The 20104-nt window shown below is 34.3% G+C and overlaps 3 protein-coding genes across 5 annotated transcripts; 2 read left to right on the top strand and 1 right to left on the bottom strand.

Moving 5' to 3' along the window:
• Positions 1–3371: 3371 nt before the first annotated feature.
• Positions 3372–6002, top strand: LOC140810153 (uncharacterized). 2 transcript variants are annotated; one of them, XM_073167999.1, is made up of 3 exons: positions 3372–3499; positions 5501–5637; positions 5747–6002. In XM_073167999.1, the coding sequence occupies exons 1-3, from the start codon at positions 3375–3377 to the stop codon at positions 5761–5763; spliced, it is 279 nt and encodes a 92-aa protein (XP_073024100.1). In that variant the 5' UTR covers positions 3372–3374; the 3' UTR covers positions 5764–6002. The 2 variants fall into 2 exon arrangements, with proteins under 2 accessions (XP_073024100.1, XP_073024099.1); XM_073167998.1 differs by having other exon boundaries at positions 5501–5657.
• A 607-nt stretch (positions 6003–6609) lies between these two features.
• LOC140810151 (neutral/alkaline invertase 3, chloroplastic-like) lies at positions 6610–12236 on the top strand. Its single transcript, XM_073167994.1, has 7 exons — positions 6610–6828; positions 7348–8056; positions 8536–8701; positions 8778–8989; positions 10584–11077; positions 11166–11214; positions 11651–12236. Exons 2-7 carry the CDS (start codon positions 7403–7405, stop codon positions 11972–11974), a joined length of 1899 nt encoding a protein of 632 aa, XP_073024095.1. The 5' UTR covers positions 6610–6828; positions 7348–7402; the 3' UTR covers positions 11975–12236.
• A 76-nt stretch (positions 12237–12312) lies between these two features.
• On the bottom strand, positions 12313–19884 carry LOC140810152 (uncharacterized). 2 transcript variants are annotated; one of them, XM_073167995.1, is made up of 5 exons: positions 19409–19882; positions 19076–19211; positions 18863–18930; positions 13159–13245; positions 12313–12597 (listed from the first exon to the last, which is right to left on the bottom strand). In XM_073167995.1, exons 1-5 carry the CDS (start codon positions 19772–19774, stop codon positions 12526–12528), a joined length of 729 nt encoding a protein of 242 aa, XP_073024096.1. In that variant the 5' UTR covers positions 19775–19882; the 3' UTR covers positions 12313–12525. The 2 variants fall into 2 exon arrangements, with proteins under 2 accessions (XP_073024096.1, XP_073024098.1); XM_073167997.1 differs by lacking the exon at positions 13159–13245 and having other exon boundaries at positions 19409–19884.
• Positions 19885–20104: the final 220 nt, after the last annotated feature.

The following is a 20104-nucleotide window of genomic DNA, read 5'->3' as shown; positions in this document are numbered from 1 at the left end:
CCACCACAGCCTTTAACGTGGCTCCGTCCCTGGATTCAACCTAATGAATTAACTGAGAACTTTGCTTTGCTTAAAGCAGACTTAGCTTTATTTGTTCAACGCAAGATTGCCGTTTGAATGAATTACTAATTCATCATCGATCATGTTAGCCCCACACTGATTTTGTTTGCTCAATATGTTTGAAAGCAAATTAAATACATCTTACGCATTTCAAATTTCCCCTTCCATCCATTTTGTTTTGGCTCGAGATCTCACGTGCATTGGATATTTTAGAATGGTAGGAATACATGCACATTGAATGCCGATAACAAGTCAACCTCGAGTTTGAAATTATTTTTAAGTTATTTAAATATATTTCAATAATATAAAAAATATATAATCAACCACCACAGATTTTCACAATTTATAATTCTATTTTACACCCGAAAACTAAGGTCATGCTTGATAGGAGAGAATGAGATGATGATAGAATAAACATCCCTTTTTCATTCCATATTACTGAACCAAACGCATGGTTTGCATGTGCATAATATATAGATATATAGTGAAATAATTTGAATAGAATGTGAGAAATTTTTATTGATCAATTTATTTTTTGCCCCTTAATTAATTATTATATATTATAGAAAAATGGTAAAGATAAATTTGATAACCATTAAAAATGACCAAATATTCTCTCTCTAAGGGGTACCCATTATAATATAGTAAATACATTCATTCTTGGTAGGACATTAGAATTAGGGATGATAAATTCCTTCGAATCTGACAAATAATCTGATATCTTACCGCGAATGGAAGAGAGTATGGATGATATTTTTATCCAATTAAATAAATTGATAATCTGGTATGGGGATTTTCGACTTTGGGGATGGAGGTCAATTTTAAATAATTCTGGTATGTGTGTGTGTTATTTACTTGTTTTTGTTGGATAATGATGTTATGATAAATTATTTTTAATATTTTGCAATTTTTCTACAATGTTTAATTTGCTAATTTTTATATTTTTTATTTATTGTTCTCAACAATTAGTATATATACATAGCTTATTAGAAATAATTCAAATTTGAGAAAATATAATTATATGTGATAATATGATATTTCGGTAGGATATGAATGTCCAATCTTCCGACGGGTATGAGGATGATGATGAAATTGAATACCCAGTAAATGAGGATGAAGATGAAGATGAATATAATAAATGAGGATGAGGATGAGGATATAAGATATGAAATCTTCCCTAAACTCGACTCATATGTCATCCTTAATTAGAATGAAAATTGTTACTCTCATATCCATGGTAATACTATTAGAAATTCTGTTATATATTTCATACATTATAATAATAATTTCATCCACTTTAGATGACATCTCCATTTTTATATTGTACAAAATATTTCCGTTTGTTAATTAATTTTAATAATAATGGTAATTATTATTATTATTATTATTATTATTATTATTATTATTATTATTATTTGAGGTGCATTTATTTTTATAACAATTATAATAATAAATTGATAATTACATATTTTGTCATGTAACGTGAAATTTTCTAGTTGTGATCTTGTAAAAAAATATATTTGCATTTTAGTCTATTAACTTATATGTTTTTTTTTTCATTTTTGGTCATGTTAACTGTATATTTGCATATTTAGTCCAGTAAATTGAATGTTTTGTTCCTCCTGTTAAAGGTGAATTAGCATTTTTAGTTTTGCAACTTGCATGTCTTTTTATTTTTGAATTTTTTTTACCAAAGTCTATCGTGTTTTTTTTAAATAATATTCTAAAAAAATCACAACAAATATAAAAGTTTCCTTCCAAAATTTCATGTCAGCATCCCTGATATACTCCAATAAAAAGGCAAAAAAAAAATATTTAAGTTAAATGACTAAAAATGCAAATTCATCTTTAGCAAGTCAAAAAAAAAATGCAAGTTACAGGACGAAAAATGCAATCACGTCGTTAACATGACAAAAAATGAAAAAAAACATGCAATTTACGAAACTAAAAATACAAATTTATTTTTAACATGATCAAAAATGAAAAGTGGAAACTACATAACAAAAATGTAATTTTTCAAAAAGTAATATATTATAAAATAATAATAATTATTATTATAAAAATAAAAAACCTAAAATAATAATCATAATATAATCATAAAAAGAATAATATTATCAGTCTTAATATTAATAATTAATATTATAATTTATTAATAACATGATTATTTAATAATAATGCTAATATAATTAAAATAAGACAATAAGTTAATAGTTATGGTAATAACAAATATTAATAATTATTTTAACTTTATTATTATTATATTTTAAAGATTAATAGTTATTATTAATAAATAAAATAAAAAAATTTATAGTAAAATTAGTTGTATAATAAAGTTAATTTTTATAATAATGATAAAATAAAAATATTTTCTTGAGTAGCAATTATTTGAATTTTAGTTAAAAAATATTTAATTATTAAAAATAATTTTATTGCATTCATTTTCAATTTTTTCCGATACCAATAATTGGAATGAAATAAAACAATAATTGCATTCCCATTCTTATTTTATTCCATGGTTGATTCTTTCCTATTTTACTCCATTCCAATGTATCAATCATGACCTAAATCAAATAAAATCATTATCCAACTATTTCTACAAATGGGTTACCAAATAAATTTATATAGTCAACTTTTTTGGCCTAAAAATATTTTGTCCATTTTTACATAATTAGCTGAAGACAAATATTTTGTCCATTTTTGGACCAATTTTCCTTTTTTACAGGATAAGTTTTGTAGAAAATAAATAATTGTAAATTGAAAAAAAAAAAAATAAAGGTTGCATTTTACGAGCAGTTTTCTAAAATTTAAGGCTTCGTTTGAACGAACATATATTTAAAAATGTTTTTAGTGTTTTATAAGTTAAAAAAACTTGAAGTATTTTTTTAGATAAACTTTTGTAAATTGTTTTGAAAAATAGTTTTAAAAAAGAGTTTTCTAATTATAATTTTTAAAGAACAATTGAGATACGTTTTTTGATGTTTTTAGAAATGAAAACGATGATAAAAATTAAAACATATTATTTTTTAACTGTAAATACATTTTTACAAAATAGTTGTCGAAACATATATTTGTTTTTTTTAAAAAAATTAAAATCTTTTATAATAAAAAAAAACACTTTTAAAAAAATATTTTATAAGTACTTGTCGAAACATAACCTAAGTTTGGAATAATTTTCATGGCATGTCTAAATCTCAAGTGCATGCTTACTATATAAACAAAATATCATCAAAAGATATGGGCTTAATAACAAGGGTAATGGGCTCAAAGTTTTACATGTTGACCCAATTTCAGAATGTTACCCCAAATGTCGGCCCATGTTAATATTCTCAAGTGCTCTGCCCTTCGCTCCCACATTTGGCTCATCCTTGATCCTCCCTCTGTTTGTTCTCTCGCTTCGCACTTTTTCGCCTACTCTTGGGTTTTCAATTCTCGCAATCAGGTATAAATTTCTTTCTTAATCTTTATTTATCTTCTATTTATTGCAGCTTTTTTTGCATACATGATTATTTTGCTAGTGAAGAGCTTTGTTGGTCAATTAATCTGGATTTGATAATGGGATATGATTATCGGTGGTTTTGGCTTGAAATTTGTATTATTTTTTGGTTGGATCCACTCGTCTGGATCGCAAATTTTTGGATTCTTCCCTTTCTTTGGAGTTCCTTATTGACCTCATGTGCATATAAATGTGTATTGGAAGTTGTACAATTAGCTTATCATTCTTTTCCCTGAATTTTTTTTATTTGATTGCCTGAGACTTTTCCAGCCTGCGCTTTTCATGTTAATTTGCGTTCTACATTTGTTAATATATTTTATCTTCACAGTATTTTGGAGACTTCATATATTTTTAATTTTCTTTCACTTGTTCCAGTTAGGAAATAAAGAAGATAACAATACTGAAGAAACGTGTTGTGGGAAAGATGATGTATTCTCTATATCCACAAATGAATCAATACAAACGTATTTATATACAATTGATAAGAATAAAAGTAAATGAATAAAAGTGGGAAAAGTTCCCAATCTGTTATAACAATGTAACAGAGCTCATCTCTCCTATCTTCCAGAAGCATCCCAAGATGAGATCCTCTACAAGCAAGTGCATGGTGCATGACATCACTTGACTGTTCCTGTCACTTAAGTGTTGTTCTTTCAATTTTTTCAGTGGAGCTTGGTACCATGTGAGTGGAGACCTAAGAAATTTAATCAGGGGAGACTAAACATTTATATAATATTTATCAAAATATAAAAAAGTCGAGTCTCAAAATTTGCATATTTTAAATAGTTAATCAAAATCCTGATATTTTCTTCGGGGGGAGCGTTACCATAGCCCTCCTGCTTCATCAGTGTGCCTCTCTCCATCCCCTTTCCTTTCAGTGTACTCGTGCTTTTTGGTAATAAACTGGAACTTGTATTGCGTAACCTCTGCCTAAAACTGGTTGGCTTTTTTTTAATGGTTCGACTGCTTGTATAGTCGTGCATTTGTAAGGGCACGGTGGCATCAACGAACTTTCATTAAATAAATTCTTCTGTTTCAGATGATTATTTATTAGTTTAAGTGAATGAGAGTTTTTTTTATGCATTATTTTTTGGATGCTAAATCTCATGAGTAATTAATTTTGATATATCTACCACAGTTACAACACATAGTAACTTATTGAACACCCAAATCTCCATTCCTTTGACCAATATATGATGTCGTAGAGCCATGTATGCATCTCAATCATATTGTGCATTTTTGTGCATGTCTGGATTCAAATATCTAGAAAACTGCCCTATGTTACTCCGCAAGGGAGACACAAAGTAGCGAGTCTAACTTCTTGGCTGAAATTTGTTGTCAATTTTTTTTTAACTTTTTCTGCTCCGAAAATATATACATTATTTGATGTTAAAATAATCGTGTAAAAGAGCTCACTATGCCAAGCCAAGTTTTGCGTCAAGGAAAATCGAGCTTGATTGTAATTTTTTCTGTCTAGAATTTTTTATACCAAGATTGATATATTTGAGAAGGTATCCGGTTAGTTAGGTAAAACTATAAGGTTGTTATTTTCTGATTTTATTTTGGCTAGTTGCAGTGTGGATTTATGTACATGCGCAAAATGTTCCAATTTTCTTCCCTCAGAAGAAGAGGGGACTATCTCAAATCCCTCACTTTGCCATAGTATAAAAAAGCCGCAACCTTAGTGTACTTTTGAGATACACGAGATCTGTTTCCTTCTCAACCCCACTATTTCCCATAATATTTCCCCAAAATTTTTAATTTTTTGTTAAATAAAATGATGATTTCACTCTTTCAAAATTTCTGCATATCTATTGTCTACCTGCCACGACCACACTCTTATCCTCTCCCCATTTGTTGTGTGAGAGAGATTCGAGGATCTGGAGGGAAGAAGAATCGTGCAAGGTTGTTGACATTTTTTAGTTAAATAGCGTTCAAATGATGCAGGATGTCAGAAACGCCCTTTAGGCCCCGAGAGAAGCTCATCGAGAAGCAAAAGTATTTTCAAAGTATTCACAAGCATACTTATTTGAAAGGACCAGTTGATAAGATCACCTCAGTTGCCATTCCTCTGGCTTTGGCTGGCACCTCTTTATTTCTCATTGTGAGTTATTTTCTTTTCTTCATACGATTTGTATATTTCTATCCATTTCTTTGACGTAAGCACTAATTTTTAGCGACAACGTCGTGCAGGGAAGAGGGATCTATAATATGTCCCATGGAATCGGGAAGAAGGAATGAGGATATAATAATGTCTTCTGTTCATGGAAAAATCCATTTCGAAAATGGTTTTTTGTGTTTTTGAAGTATTTGCTTGTTCATTGTCAATAATTTCTGAATTTCAGAAGTATTAACAGTAGCTGATACATTTCCTTCCTCGTTAATGACGCCACTTTATTATTCCTGGTAGATTTTGCTTTTGAAAAAAGTGCCTATAACATTTACAGAATTGTTGGTTCAGTGATCCTGGTTTGGAAGCACTACAGAATAGCCCTATATAAATTCTATCTCCAATCCTCGACTCTATCCTTGGCAATTGATAACCCGCATTACCATCCAATCCAGTGGCTCTAAGGATCCATGTCTATTTTTTCATGCAGAGTGAGTCTCATATGATACCGTTGATCCGTGAGACGGGTCAATCTTATCCATATTCACAATAAAAATAATATTCTTAGCATAAAAAATAATTTTTTTTCATGGGTGACCCAAATAAGATATTTGTCTCATAAATATGATCTGTGAGATCGTCTCACACAAGTTTTTGATTTTCATACAAGACAATTAGTAACTAAAGTTGAGGCTTTTATCCTAATTAATTCGGTGAAATTTTATTTATATAATTATATTAATGATTTTTTTAATAAAAAAATAGTCATTTTAAAAAAATCTTCAATCATATATTTATCGATATTTTTAAAAGCAATAATATATTTTATATACATTTTTAAAATTTCATTTCTAATAAATAATAATAATTTTTAAAAAGGAAAACGTAATATTCTTTGTTTGATATATATCCACTCCACAGAAAACAAGCCTAAATGTATTGCCATTTGCTATAGGTGTATCAATTGCATGTTATTTTAATGAATTCGGAAGGTCCACGTGCACCGAAAGTCGTGTGTATCACGCAAACTCGGTGAAACCCAACCTGTATCTTTCGTTCCGCCAAGAGTTGGCTTCCTCCGTACCACACCTGCCGTCGCTGTGCATGATTTTCCTCCGATTCTCTAAATTATTTCCGTAATTACCCTCATAAGTCTAGTAAGAAAGTGAGTACTATTTGTTTACTGGGCTTGTTTGATATTATATTTATTTAGTGCATAGTTGTGATGAAAGAATCTCTTTAATCGTACACGGTTCTGGATTTTGTTTTCGTTTTTGGTTCGTTGAATTTCGTTTCCTCTTCTCGGTGTTCTTTCGTTTATATGGGGGAATAATTTTTCGTGAAAATAAGGAGAGGAATATTTTTGGTAAACATGCTGCGATTGTTAGTATGGACATTGTTTCTTAGTTAATTGTTTTGTTTGATCGCGATCATTTAGAGCAGACTGGAGAGGGAACGACAAAGACGGGCACGTAGAATGAGAAGTTGAAAACTGTCTGCTGAGTCTCTGCTATCTTCTTATATTCTCTTTTAGTTTATTTTGTTTTTACTTCATGTTAATGTTGTCCACTTCAGCCTGGTATATGAAGAGGCTGGGTTTGTTTAGAAATTCATGTGTTTCTATACAGTTAGAAATGTATGTTTTAATTATTATGCTTATGGAGTTGAATGTTGCTTTGTTTAGGAAAGCCAGACTAGTCTAATCAACGCAAATACCAAATTTTGAAGTTCCCGTTCTGATGGCTGCTTCAGACACATCCCTACAAGTTCTATCATGGGCAGTGCCATGTCAGATTTACCCAAATTTAAATTTTACTTCATCGCTCCCCTTTAAATATAGTCTCAAAAGTGCAAAAAAAGGAGATTATAGAACCATATTGCGGAAGGGCCGTGGGGTAACTCGATATCATGAAGGAAACCGTGTGATGAAAGGTGTAGAACATGTAAGAGGGCAGGAACCAGGTAACTGGTCAAAATCTTTCAAATGCAATTGCATTAGGGCCGAGAGTGTTAGAGAGACATTTTCGAAAGATGGAAGTAAAATATTGATGATTGAAAATCAAAGTTATGAGGCAACAGAGCATTTGGTTTCTGAAAAGGAAGGCCTTTCGTCCAACAATGGATCGGCATATGCTACAGAAAATAATAAGACGACAATTACAGGAGTTGCAGAATCTTTAGAGGACGAAGCTTGGAAGTTGTTGCGAGAATCAATGGTATATTATTGTGGCAACCCCATTGGAACCATTGCTGCTAATGATCCATGCGTCGCAAACACTCTCAACTATGATCAAGTGTTTATGCGTGATTTTATACCTTCTGGGATTGCTTTCCTATTAAAAGGAGAGTATGAAATTGTTCGGAACTTTATTCTGCACACTCTTCAGCTTCAGGTAATATCACTATCTTAATTGGATGAAAAGTTTCCTGTTTCTCAAGTTGGTTAACTTTGGTGACTGCAATATCAACTATTTCTATGCTTGAAAAGCAAAATTAAGATTGTTTCTGATCTTCTCTAAAATATTTGCACCAGTATCTTTGCTTGTGTGTCATTTGTTTGTCTGTTCTTCTGTCGCTACATTTGAAACTATTATGATTAGTTTGTAGTTGTGCATGGCTTCGTTGTCCTATGCCTCTACTTCTAGATGTTAGGACTTCCTCATAATTGTGTGGATCCACCAAGTGATATTTGAGTTTTTAAACGTTTCTATTTTTTTCCTTTCCTGTTTGAGTAAAATCACGTTTGGTATTCTGCACCTGACACCAATACATCCCCGAGTCTTTTGCACAACTAGGGCTATTTACTGAATGAAAATGCTGCTTGGGGCGATAGCTGTTGATTCTACTGGATGATTTCTTTTGTTTGACTCAGAGCTGGGAGAAAACCATGGATTGCCATAGTCCTGGGCAAGGATTGATGCCAGCAAGCTTCAAGGTGCGTACTGTACCACTTGATGGTGATGAATCTGCAACTGAAGAGATCTTAGATCCTGACTTTGGTGAGGCAGCAATTGGTCGGGTGGCACCAGTTGATTCTGGTTAGTTTTGTCATTTTTGGCAGGCTTGTCGTTTTGACTATCTGGACATATAGAAGCTTAAGACTTGGTTTCACAGGTTTGTGGTGGATCATATTATTACGAGCATATGGAAAATGTTCAGGAGACCTTTCAGTCCAGGAACGGATTGATGTGCAGACTGGAATCAGAATGATTTTAAAACTTTGTTTGGCAGATGGTTTTGATATGTTTCCAACTTTGTTGGTAACAGATGGGTCATGCATGATCGATCGTCGCATGGGTGTCCATGGTCACCCCCTTGAAATTCAGGTGTTTTGTCTCAGACGTTCCTTCTATTTTTTTTTTATGGGAAACGATATTTTATTAATGATAAAGTGAATACATAAGAGGTTACTTAAGTGGACTAGAAGTTCACTTAGTTAAGTTTGTAACCAATATTGAAAATAAATTAGTGATACACATGATCCCACTGTCTCATCAAATCAAAAACTGCAACATTCTCGAAATCTTTATGAGTTCCGATCCACATCGCAATGGTAGTCTTTATATTGTCCCAGCACATCTCTGAATTTGCTTCAATATCTTCAAATTTTTTTCTGTTTCTTTCCAACCAAACCGTCCAACGGATGCAATGGACAACTACTTGCCAAAATATTCTTCCTCTATTACCTGTAAGGCATCCCAAATCCATGCTGAATAAATAATTGGTCGACTTAGGTATAACCCAAACCAACTGTAGTTCTTGCAACGCTCGCTCCCACAATGATATCGAAAATGGACAATGGATAAGCATATGATCCTGAGTCTCTAATTCATTTTTGCACAGCACACACCAGTTTGGAGACAAAGCACTTCCGGACATCTTTTTTGAATTATCTCCGAGGTAGGTAGCTTACCCAGAATAACTGTCCAAGAAAAAATCTGGATCTTGCTTGGAACCGGAACTTTCCAAATGGCCTGGAAACTTTGGAAAGGAGGATAAAGATTGTTTGGGAAAAAAAAACTCATAGAATGATCTGACCGAGAAAATACCCGAAGAATCCCCACTCCATTGAATAAAATCATCTACCCTTTCAACTATCCTAACCGAATCTAGGACTCCTAGTAACTCTGACAACTGATCAAGTTCCTCATCTCTCACCTCCCTACGAAACTGAAGAACCCAAGATTGATAACGTGAGACACTATCAAACTGGACAAAGAAAGATATATTTTGTCCTACTTCAATCCTACTATCTCTAAACCATACAGTCCATACTGCTCTCAGGATTGAAACTGAGACAAAATTTCTACTGGTGGCAGGTTGCCCAATATTTGTCTTTCTATATAGTATTCGAATTTCATAATGTCCAGTGGAGCCTTGTGATCTAAGTGTGAAAGCTAGGTCGTCACAATTCTTGGAAGCCTTTTTTGTGTTTCAATATTCTAATGGCTGAGTAAACGTTTGTCTACGTGGAACATATGTTTGAAATGCCATTAAATTCTCTCAGAACATCATGACACCTTCCGTGCAATAGCAATTGAATGATGGCCTTTGAGAATAACATAACTACGTATTTTTATGCGGCATTTGAATTAAAATATCCTGAACACCGGTTGGCTTTGATCTCATTTTATACCTTTCCCTCTATTTTCTATTTACAAGGTGTGGGTATATTTATACAAATTATGGAATATCAAAGTGTTGTGCATGCTTATGTTCGATGGGATGACCAGTGACATTTACTGGTGAAAACCTGGGAATTATTAGCAAGCGTAAAAATTACCGTAAGCAAGAGATGTCCTCCAGGCTCAATGATACGCATTTAACACATGAAAAGGAGTCACAAGAACAAGTGGCCAAAGAATATTTATTGCACAGGTGTGTCACACATATGTGCTGATATGCTGCCTTTTGTTGCAGTCATTATTCTATTCAGCTCTACTCTGTGCTCGTGAGATGCTTGTTCCGGAGGAGGTTTCAGCTAATCTTGTGCAGGCGCTTAACAATCGTCTAGTGGCATTATCCATTCACATCCGAGAATACTATTGGATTGATTTGAAGAAACTGAATGAAATATATCGATACAAGGTAGAAGAGTACTCATTTGATGCAGTTAATAAGTTCAATATCTACCCAGATCAGATTCCTCCCTGGCTTGTAGAATGGATGCCCAAAAAAGGGGGCTATCTTATTGGAAACCTGCAGCCGGCACACATGGACTTCCGTTTATTTTCACTAGGAAACTTATGGGCTATAGTATGCGGTCTTGCTACAACCGAACAGTCTCATGCGATTTTGGATCTTATTGAAGCAAAATGGTCTGATCTGGTAGCAGACATGCCAATGAAACTTTGTTACCCAGCATTAGAGGGCAAGGAATGGCGAATAATTACAGGCAGCGATCCAAAGAACACGTACAGTTCTACTTTAATGGACTCGTCTTGTATTGTTAATCAGATTTCGTGAACAGGTTAATAACACATGTTGTTGCTTTCCTTGCAGTCCTTGGTCTTACCATAACGGAGGTTCCTGGCCAACTTTGCTTTGGCAGGTTAGTTATTTGTTTCTCTTCTTATTTTGGCTAGTATCACTTGTTTGAATTGTTGTGTTAACCAAGCAGTTTTGTGGTAGAATATATGGTTTTATAGAACTTATACGTATGATGGATTTGAGTTGCAAAAAAAAAAGGATTGTATCGTACTATTGCTTTAATCTCTGCCATTTTGAGGTCTGCTTTCAGTTTACTCCACTTAGGAGTAGTGTTAATACTGGTGGCCTGAAAAGAGTTCCAAGTTTCATTTTTTTCCCAGAGGACGACAAATATGAAAAATCACGAGCGGTGACATTTTTTAGTTTCATGTCATACTCGCTTTTCAACGAGGAAAGCATAAAACCATAGATTATTCCGTGATCAGGCTTTTGTTCCAACAATTATTTGATTTATTAGATTTTGTAATTTTTATTGATTCATATATGTGCTCTTTCAGCTAACTGTGGCATGCATAAAAATGGAGAGACCAGAGATCGCTGAAAATGCAATCAAGATTGCCGAAAAAAGATTAGCAAGAGACAAATGGCCCGAATACTACGACACCCAAGGAGCAAGATTCATCGGGAAACAGGCACACCTCTTTCAAACTTGGTCCATTGCAGGATATCTAGTAGCAAAACTCCTTATTGCCAACCCAACTGCAGCAAATATCTTGGTTAACGTCGCGGACACAGCACTTTTGAATGCCTTTTCCTGCGCACTAGCCACTCCAAGGAGAAACCGACCACGAAAAGGAACATTCCAGAATTTCATTATCTAAATACCGTTATAATTTGTTTCGTGAACAAGCCAGAATTTCATTGTCTGAATACCACTATAATTTGTCAGTCCACCGCTCTCCTATGCTGGCTATATTTTTGTTGTGCCAGATTTCATAGGGGAAAGAAGCAAATTTTAGGATACCATTCAAACAGTCGACTTAGATCGTGGCACACCAGAGAGGTGGCCACATACTTGTTGACTTTTGCGAGCTGTATGATATCAGAATTATTTTCCAGGATAAAGGTCTGAGTTCAGATGCATTTGTAGCTCTCTCGAGTTTCTATTATATAGTAGCCTTTGGCATCCCTTCAGATAATTTAACAAATGGAAACATAATAAAAAATTATATTTTTAGAATCTTAGGACCGAACAGATGCAATAAAATTTTCAGTGAACAAAGTGCACAAAGAAATCAAGGTGTTGGGGATGTAGAGTCCTCTACTTTGTTCGCTCAAACAATGCAGTTTGCATGAACGTTTCGAATCAAGCAGTTGATAATAAGGACTAAAGATCTACAATGTACAGCATCTTGGGTAAAAGCTAAGAAGCTCAAACTTGACGACCCTTGGCCACAATTTTATCTAGTAGCGACTCACAAGCATCTTCAAGTAAATCCAGAACCTGCCACAGATGTGTAGAATATTTCCAAGGAGAAAAATAAAGTGAATTCACAATATCATTACATGTAACTCATTCGGTTGAATCAGCTAAACAGTCATATCGCTGTTGCTAGAGTGTTTAAACTCGTGTCAACAGATGACAACTACTTGATAACTCAAAATGTTCTCTGGCGTTAGACAATAAGAGATATGTTTTCCAATATTCAATGAGATCCATAATAGCTTCACGGTCACGGTTCATTAGCAGACTGTAGATTAATAAATATAATCCCAGTATTGGAACATCTATAGTATCTGAGAAATATAGTCCTACAATCGAATCTGTTAAATCAAGTTTGACCAAAACAGAAACCAGCCCTTGTTCTGGCTCAAACACAACCTTGGCTTGTAATGGTTAGTGCTCAACTAAGTCTCGATTCACAAGAAGGGACCACAAATGCAGGAGCACATGTACGATAAAATTAGGTTGAGGAACTCTATATCAGAGTGTACAAATTTTGAACTGCAATCTAGTTTTTGATATCACATATCATTCCCAAAGAGGAGTGTTATATAACATTACCTTCTCAAAACCTTGCTGCCCTCCATAATAGGGGTCGGGAACTTCGGTTTCATCGTGCCTCTTGCAATAGGAACACATCAACTCAACCTGTAGTATCCATAGGCATGTTTGATTACAAGCACCAAAGGTGAGCTTTATGTTGTGGATTACGCCAAAGCACTCACAATTATGATGATAATATAGTACCAAAAAAATGCGGAATTAAAACAATCAACAAGAACGCAAAGATTTGTTAAGTTCACCCAATATAGACTACATCCACGGAACTACTGCAAATCTTTATAAGAAAAAATATTACAAGTGTATACAAAACACTCGATCTCTCACAATTCCAACCTCACACAAGAAAACCTCTACACTCAAGGAAAAAAACTTTTTCTTTGCTCTCTATTTTACGATGCTGAAAAGCTTCATTGGGATATCTTGAAATGGTCAAAGAACGCATAGATGGGAGTTTTTATAAACAATTGAATGCATGACCTACTTTTGCTGAGGAATTCACACTATACGCTGCAACAATTGACAATTGTGTCACACTTCTACAAAGTTTTCAAACCAGTTGACCCATTTCATCTAACATTTCTCTCACTTGAAGACTTGTTTTCAATCATGTCTTTACACCATCAATGCAATAGTTCATATCTCCTCTTTTATACTTGCAGTCAAACTGAAGTTGACAGTTTGTCAATGGTCACAGCCTTTTTGTACATATCGGTTGGATTCTTACTACCAAAAATCTTTTCAAGCATCGAGATTCCATCTTCCAGCATTGATATAATAAAATGGTACAGAATCTGTATATGCTTTGTCTTATCATGACAAACAGGATTTTTGCTAAATGAATAAGACTCTGACTATCACAATATAATGTGCTATTCTCAAGCTTCTGACCCAGTTCATCTAGAAATGGTCTCAACCATTTCATCTCCTTGCTAGCTTCTTTAACTACAACGTACTCAGCCTCAGGAGTTGAAAGTGCAACTTCTGCTATCCAGGTCACTCATGTCGACATCAACAAAACCTTGTAAGCCCCAATATGACCTCTTAAAGCCTAAAGATAAACTAGCATTACCTTTCAAATATTCAAGAATCAATTTAACTGCTTCCCAGTGTTGTTTTCCTGTATCGCTCATAAATCTGCTCACAACTCCCACTGCATGTGCTATTTCTGGTCTTGTGCACACCATTGTATACATGAGGCTTCCGACAGTAGAAGCATAAGGAACCTTGTTCATATAAGCTTGCTCCGTTGATGGTAAATGTGCTTTGGTTAGTTTAAAATGACTAGCCAAATGAATACTCACGGGTTTAACTTGATCCATATTAAATCTGCTAACCACATTTTTCACACTCTTCTTGAGATAAATTCAAGATTTCATTCACCCGATTTCTTTAGATCCAAATTCCAAGGATTTGATTTGCATCAACCAAATCCTTCATACCAAATTCTTTTGATGACTCTTTCTTGAGTTTATCAATTTCTTCCAAACAAGCTTCTGTTATCAAAATATCAACTACATATAATAGCAGAATGATATAAGAACCATCAAACTTCTTCACATAACAACAATCATAAGCCTGACACCTCAGAAACCATCAAACTTCTAGTTTCACTGTCTTGGAGCTTGTTTGAGATCGTACAAGCTTTTTTGAAGTTTGCACATCATTTTATCTTTTCCTAGTACTTCAAATCTCTGTGACTACTTCATATAAATTTCATCTAGGTCACCATGAAGAAACATCGTCTTTACCTTTAACTGCTCTAGATGTAAGTCTCTTTTTGCCACTAATCCAAGTAATGGTCCTGATAGTGGTTAACCTAACCACTTGAGAGAAAATCTTAGTATAATCAATGTCTTCCTTTTGTCAAAAACTTTTTATAACAAGTCTTCTTTTGTACTGCTTGCTACCATTATGTTCTTCTTTTAACCGGTACCCCCACTTTTTATGTAATGTTTTTTTCTTGCAGAAATTGTGTCAACTCCCGGTGATTGAAATCAAGAGATCTTCGAGAACAATTACACCACCTGAAAGATAACCCCTTGCACTTCACTATATTTTGTGACAGACAAAGGTGAACTGGATTATTATGAAGTGGCAATGCAAAATGATAATTCAACCAAGTGGAAGTTAGCCATGCAAGATGAAATGGATTCACTGTCATCCAATCAGACTGTTTACTGCTTTTCGATTCATTCACATGAATATTTGTCAATGATAATTCACCAGTCTTCTTGACTTCAGAACATTAATATCCAACTCCAATGCTTAACTTTTCCTTGTACACGACTTGTTTATTGAAGATTACATCTTTGCTCCGAATGATCTTCCGATTTTGGTCATCCCGAAAACGATAACCAAACTCATTATCTCCATAACCAATACAGAAACACTTCTTTGATTTCAGATCAAGTTTTGCTCTGCTAGCTGAATCATTATGAATATAAGATAAACATTCAAACACTTTCAAGAAAGAAAGGTTTACTTTTTTGCCACTCCTAACCTCTTCGGGTATTCTGCATTCAAGCGATACCGAAAGTCATCTGTTTATCATATATGTTACAATGTTAACATCATCAGCCCAGAATGATTTCGGTAATCCAGAGTGCAATCTCACGCTCCTAGCGCGTTCATTCAGGGTTTTATTCATCTTTTCAGCTATACAATTCAGTTGAGGTGTACCAAGAATAGTTTTTTCCATTTTGATCCCGTTCTGTTCACAATATTTCTTGAACTCATCATCTTCATATTCACCACCGTTATCAAACCGTAAGCACTTCATCTTCAAGTTTGTCTCATTCTCAACCATGGTTTTCCACCTTTTAAAGGTCTCATAAACATCATATTTATTTTTCATAAATTAAACCCAAACTTTCTTGCTCGAATCATCAATAAATGTAACATAATATCTGGAGCCTCCAAGAGATGTCACAAGAGATGGTTCCCATACATCAGTATGAACCATCTCCAATTTTCCTGCTTTCGGTTCTCTGTCGCCTTTAGAAAAGCTCACATTTTTCTCCTTTCCGAAAATACAGCTTTCACATAGCTTGTGTTCAATGATCTTTAATTCCAGTTGTTTATCATTTGACACCGACATCTTAATTCTCTTCTCACTCATATGCCCAAGTTTACAATGTCGTAGACTTGAATTAAATCCAACATCCACAACTGTTAATGTATCTCTACAATTGGTAGTCATATAAAATGTTACAATTCTTTCCTCGAGCGACAATCATGGCTCTTTTGTTCACTTTCCAGGAATCATCACCAAAGGTCACATTATGGCATTGGTTATCAAGTTGTCCCACTCAGATCAGATTACATGTCAATTTTAATTACATGCCCGACTTTGTTGATTTTCCAGACAAATCTATTTGACATCTTCATACGGACATCACTCATACCAATTATTTCAAAAGGTTTTCCATCTGCCAAGAAAACTTTTCCGCAATCACTAGCAATGTAACTGTCGAAAACATCACGACTACCAATGATATGAAACGAAGATCCCGAGTCCATAACCCGAGAATCAACTGGGCTTTCTATGGATAGTAGTAGAACATCATATACCTCATCAGTAAAAACATTTGCATTGTTTTTTGTTGATTTGCACTTCTTTTTCAAGTGACCGGTCTCACCACAACTCCACCACTTCGGATTCTTTTCAAATGTGTTTTTGTCTTTTACATTTCTGAACTTGGATCTCTAGCACGCCATCGGTTAACACTCTTTTTGCCACTTCTGCCCCTGCCTTTGTTTTCGAAATTCAGAGAAGATCTCGATGATGTTCCTTCACCAGAATTCATCCTGCGAATTTCTTCCGCAAGAATTTGATCTCTGATATCATGGAATTATAGTTTTCTTTTTCCAATAGAGTCGCTAACTGTTGCCCGTATAGATTCCCAAACATTGGGTAAAGACGAGAAAAGAATAAGTGCACGAATCTCAAAATCAAATTAATTTCAACCGATCTTAGCTGAGGCCTGAGAAACAATCGTATTGAACTCATTGATGTTTTTAGCCCGAAACACCTTCTCCTGTTTTCAAGTTGAACAATTTTTCATTAGATGTATTTTGTTGTTTGCCGATTGCTTCTCGTACATGTCCAATAAAATGGACATCATTTGTTCTGTGGTTTGTGTATCCGCCATGTTATGTGTCGCGTTCTTCGTTAGGGTCAATCACATCACATCTAACATCTATCAGTCAAGGAGCTCCCCGTCATCATCTTCCATCTTTTCCGGCTTCTTTCCAGATAGAGGTTGATGCAACTACTTGCTGCTGTATAGATAATCTCTAAGTAACGGAAGAATGAAAAATATGTTCCGTCGAACTTGTTGATACCAAGTTCCGAACCATCATCTCCGGCATAGTCATAAAATGTGTGTGCCTGGGTTATTACCCAGGTGCAACACTTTAAACAGGTGTGCGCCTCTGCCTAGGCGTGGTGCTACTACTTCTACTTTATCCAAATTACAAAATTTTGTTCGTTTAAAACTTTAATATATTCTCGATTCTTGATTTTCTAGCTCCATCAACATATTGTGCTTCATACAAAATGATAATGCTAGCCACAAATATCAACTTCCATTGCTTCCCGGATGATTGGATTCATTATTCAAAAGATAATTTAAAAATCGGTTCAGCGTCTTTTGCCATTGAACGTGCTGCAAAATATGAATTTGAACAACTTGAAATCACTTGAATTTCGTGCAGACATCTTTCGAGGAGGATGAAGATGAATTTGACGATTTAGATTTTTGAAATTTTTTCCCTTAATATACTACGATGCACTTATGACTTACTAAACTGAAGCTTTTTTTCTAATTATGATTTATGTTATATTATCTTTTAATGGATTTTTATTTATGTTATTTATTATCTTTGTGAAAAATATTTAATTTAAATAGTATAAATTACTTTATATATGTTGAATTTTAAAATTTGAGTCAAATGCGCTTTCTTTCGATAAAGCAGACGCTTCGTCTTGCACCATGTGCCTCAGGCCCCAAGGCACCCTAGCGCTTTAGTGCGCCTTGTGTCCTAAATAACTATGATATTTGGTCATCACTTCTCTAGCCTTAGCAAAAAATTCTCAAAAAATCTTCTCTAACATGGAAGATAAGACAAAGCTGTGACCACATAACATACTCAAAATTCTAAGATATTTTACAACAAGTCTCTGATAGCCGTTGTTGTGGATTATGCCGAAGCAATGAGGATCATGATCATAATATAGTGCCCAAAAAAACGCGGAATTAAAACAATTTGTTTACCCACTATAAGCTATATCCACGGAGCTACCTCAAATCTTTATTGAAAAAAATATTAAACTACAAATATATACAGAAAACTCGATCTATCTCAACCCAGAGAATAACCAATAATATATTTTATCTAACTCACCAAAGAGAACCTCTACACTCAGCCAAAAAAAACTTTTGCTCTTTCGTTGGGATATCTTGAAATGGTAAATAGATGCAAGTTCTTAGAAACAATTGAATGTGCAACCAACTTTTGTGGAGGAATTCACACTTCACGCTGCAACAATTGACAATTGTGTCACACTTTAACAAACTTTTCAAATTAGTTGGCAAACTTCACCTAACAGTTTATTCCATGATAATTATTTCATGCATAGTTCAAGATTAAAAAAAAATAAAAAAATAAACTAAATTTGGAGCGATGTCCACTAACCAACCTTCTTATCCGCATCAACGGGAAATGCTTCTCTGTGCCTCCACCTCTCAAATGCCTCTAGTATATCCTCTTCATCCAACAAGATCGATTGAAGCATTAAACAAATACTAAATATTATTGAAAGATATTGAACACCAACAGAATCATAAAGCAAGAAACTCAGAAATAAAAGCACACTCATAATTGAGTAAAAAGGTTCTACGGATAAATATACCTCTGTTTTGCCTATCCATAGCAATAATAAGATCGAACTCCCTGAAATCAGACGGCCTAATCGGCCTCGAGATAGAAGTTATTTCAATTCCACGCCTTTTAGAAGCTGCCCTCATTCTTGAATCTGCTGGATTACCCTTCATTTTCAAAGAAGCGCCACAACACACACAGCATCATTAGCATTCCAAGAATCCGCAGATTCAATACAGGTATGAAAAAAAATTATGCTAAATGTGGTCAGTCCTAACAAGAACCCTTTTCAATCAATCCACTGATTCAACTTTCAGACATCTCTGACACGCAAAACAAACAAAAACAGCGACGAAATATAAACCTCATGATAATTGATGGTCCCCGCAGAATCAATATAGAATATAGAATCGAGATTCTTCTGCTTGACAAGATGTCTGAAAACACCCTCAGCAGCTGGGCTTCTACAAATGTTACCGAGGCAAACAAATAGAACTGAGAATGGCTTAGGGGTTTGTGAACGATCACTCGAGGCCGTAGATGGTGTGGCAGCCATTGATGAAGCTTTGATTCTTTCGGGTATTCTTGATTTTCCTGTGTGTGTGTGTGAAGGGTCGGCTGAATATCGGAGCAATGGCGAAGATTTGAGGGAGAGATTAGGAAAGTAGTGACAAATTGGTAACTTCGAGGTATTTGGTATTAAAATAGTAGCTGTGCATAAGGATTTCATTGAAGATGTTTTTCCCCTGTGCTAGAGGAATAATGAATTTGTAATGGTGGTGGTGTGTTCTTGTCCCATCAAGGGAGAATCTTGTTTTATTTTTTCATACGCATATAATTTCACGAGAGATTGAAAATCGAAGGCCTCTAGTTTTGTAAATTTGTCCAAAAATATTTTTAGTTTTTACGAGTGCATTTCTTTTTCCCCCTTTTTAACTCGCGTTTGACTTGAAATTTCAGGAAAATAAATTTCATAATAATCATTTCAAATTTGTTTGAATGCCATATTCATCATTCCTTGATATCGGTTTTCGGTTGTGACTTGCGCTGGAAGATGAAC

The sequence above is a fragment of the Primulina eburnea genome, chromosome 13, assembly GCF_022965805.1.
Source record: "Primulina eburnea isolate SZY01 chromosome 13, ASM2296580v1, whole genome shotgun sequence".
Lineage (NCBI taxonomy): Eukaryota > Viridiplantae > Streptophyta > Magnoliopsida > Lamiales > Gesneriaceae > Primulina > Primulina eburnea.
Note: the sequence above shows the minus strand (reverse complement) of the source record. Positions and strands in the feature narration are given on the sequence as shown.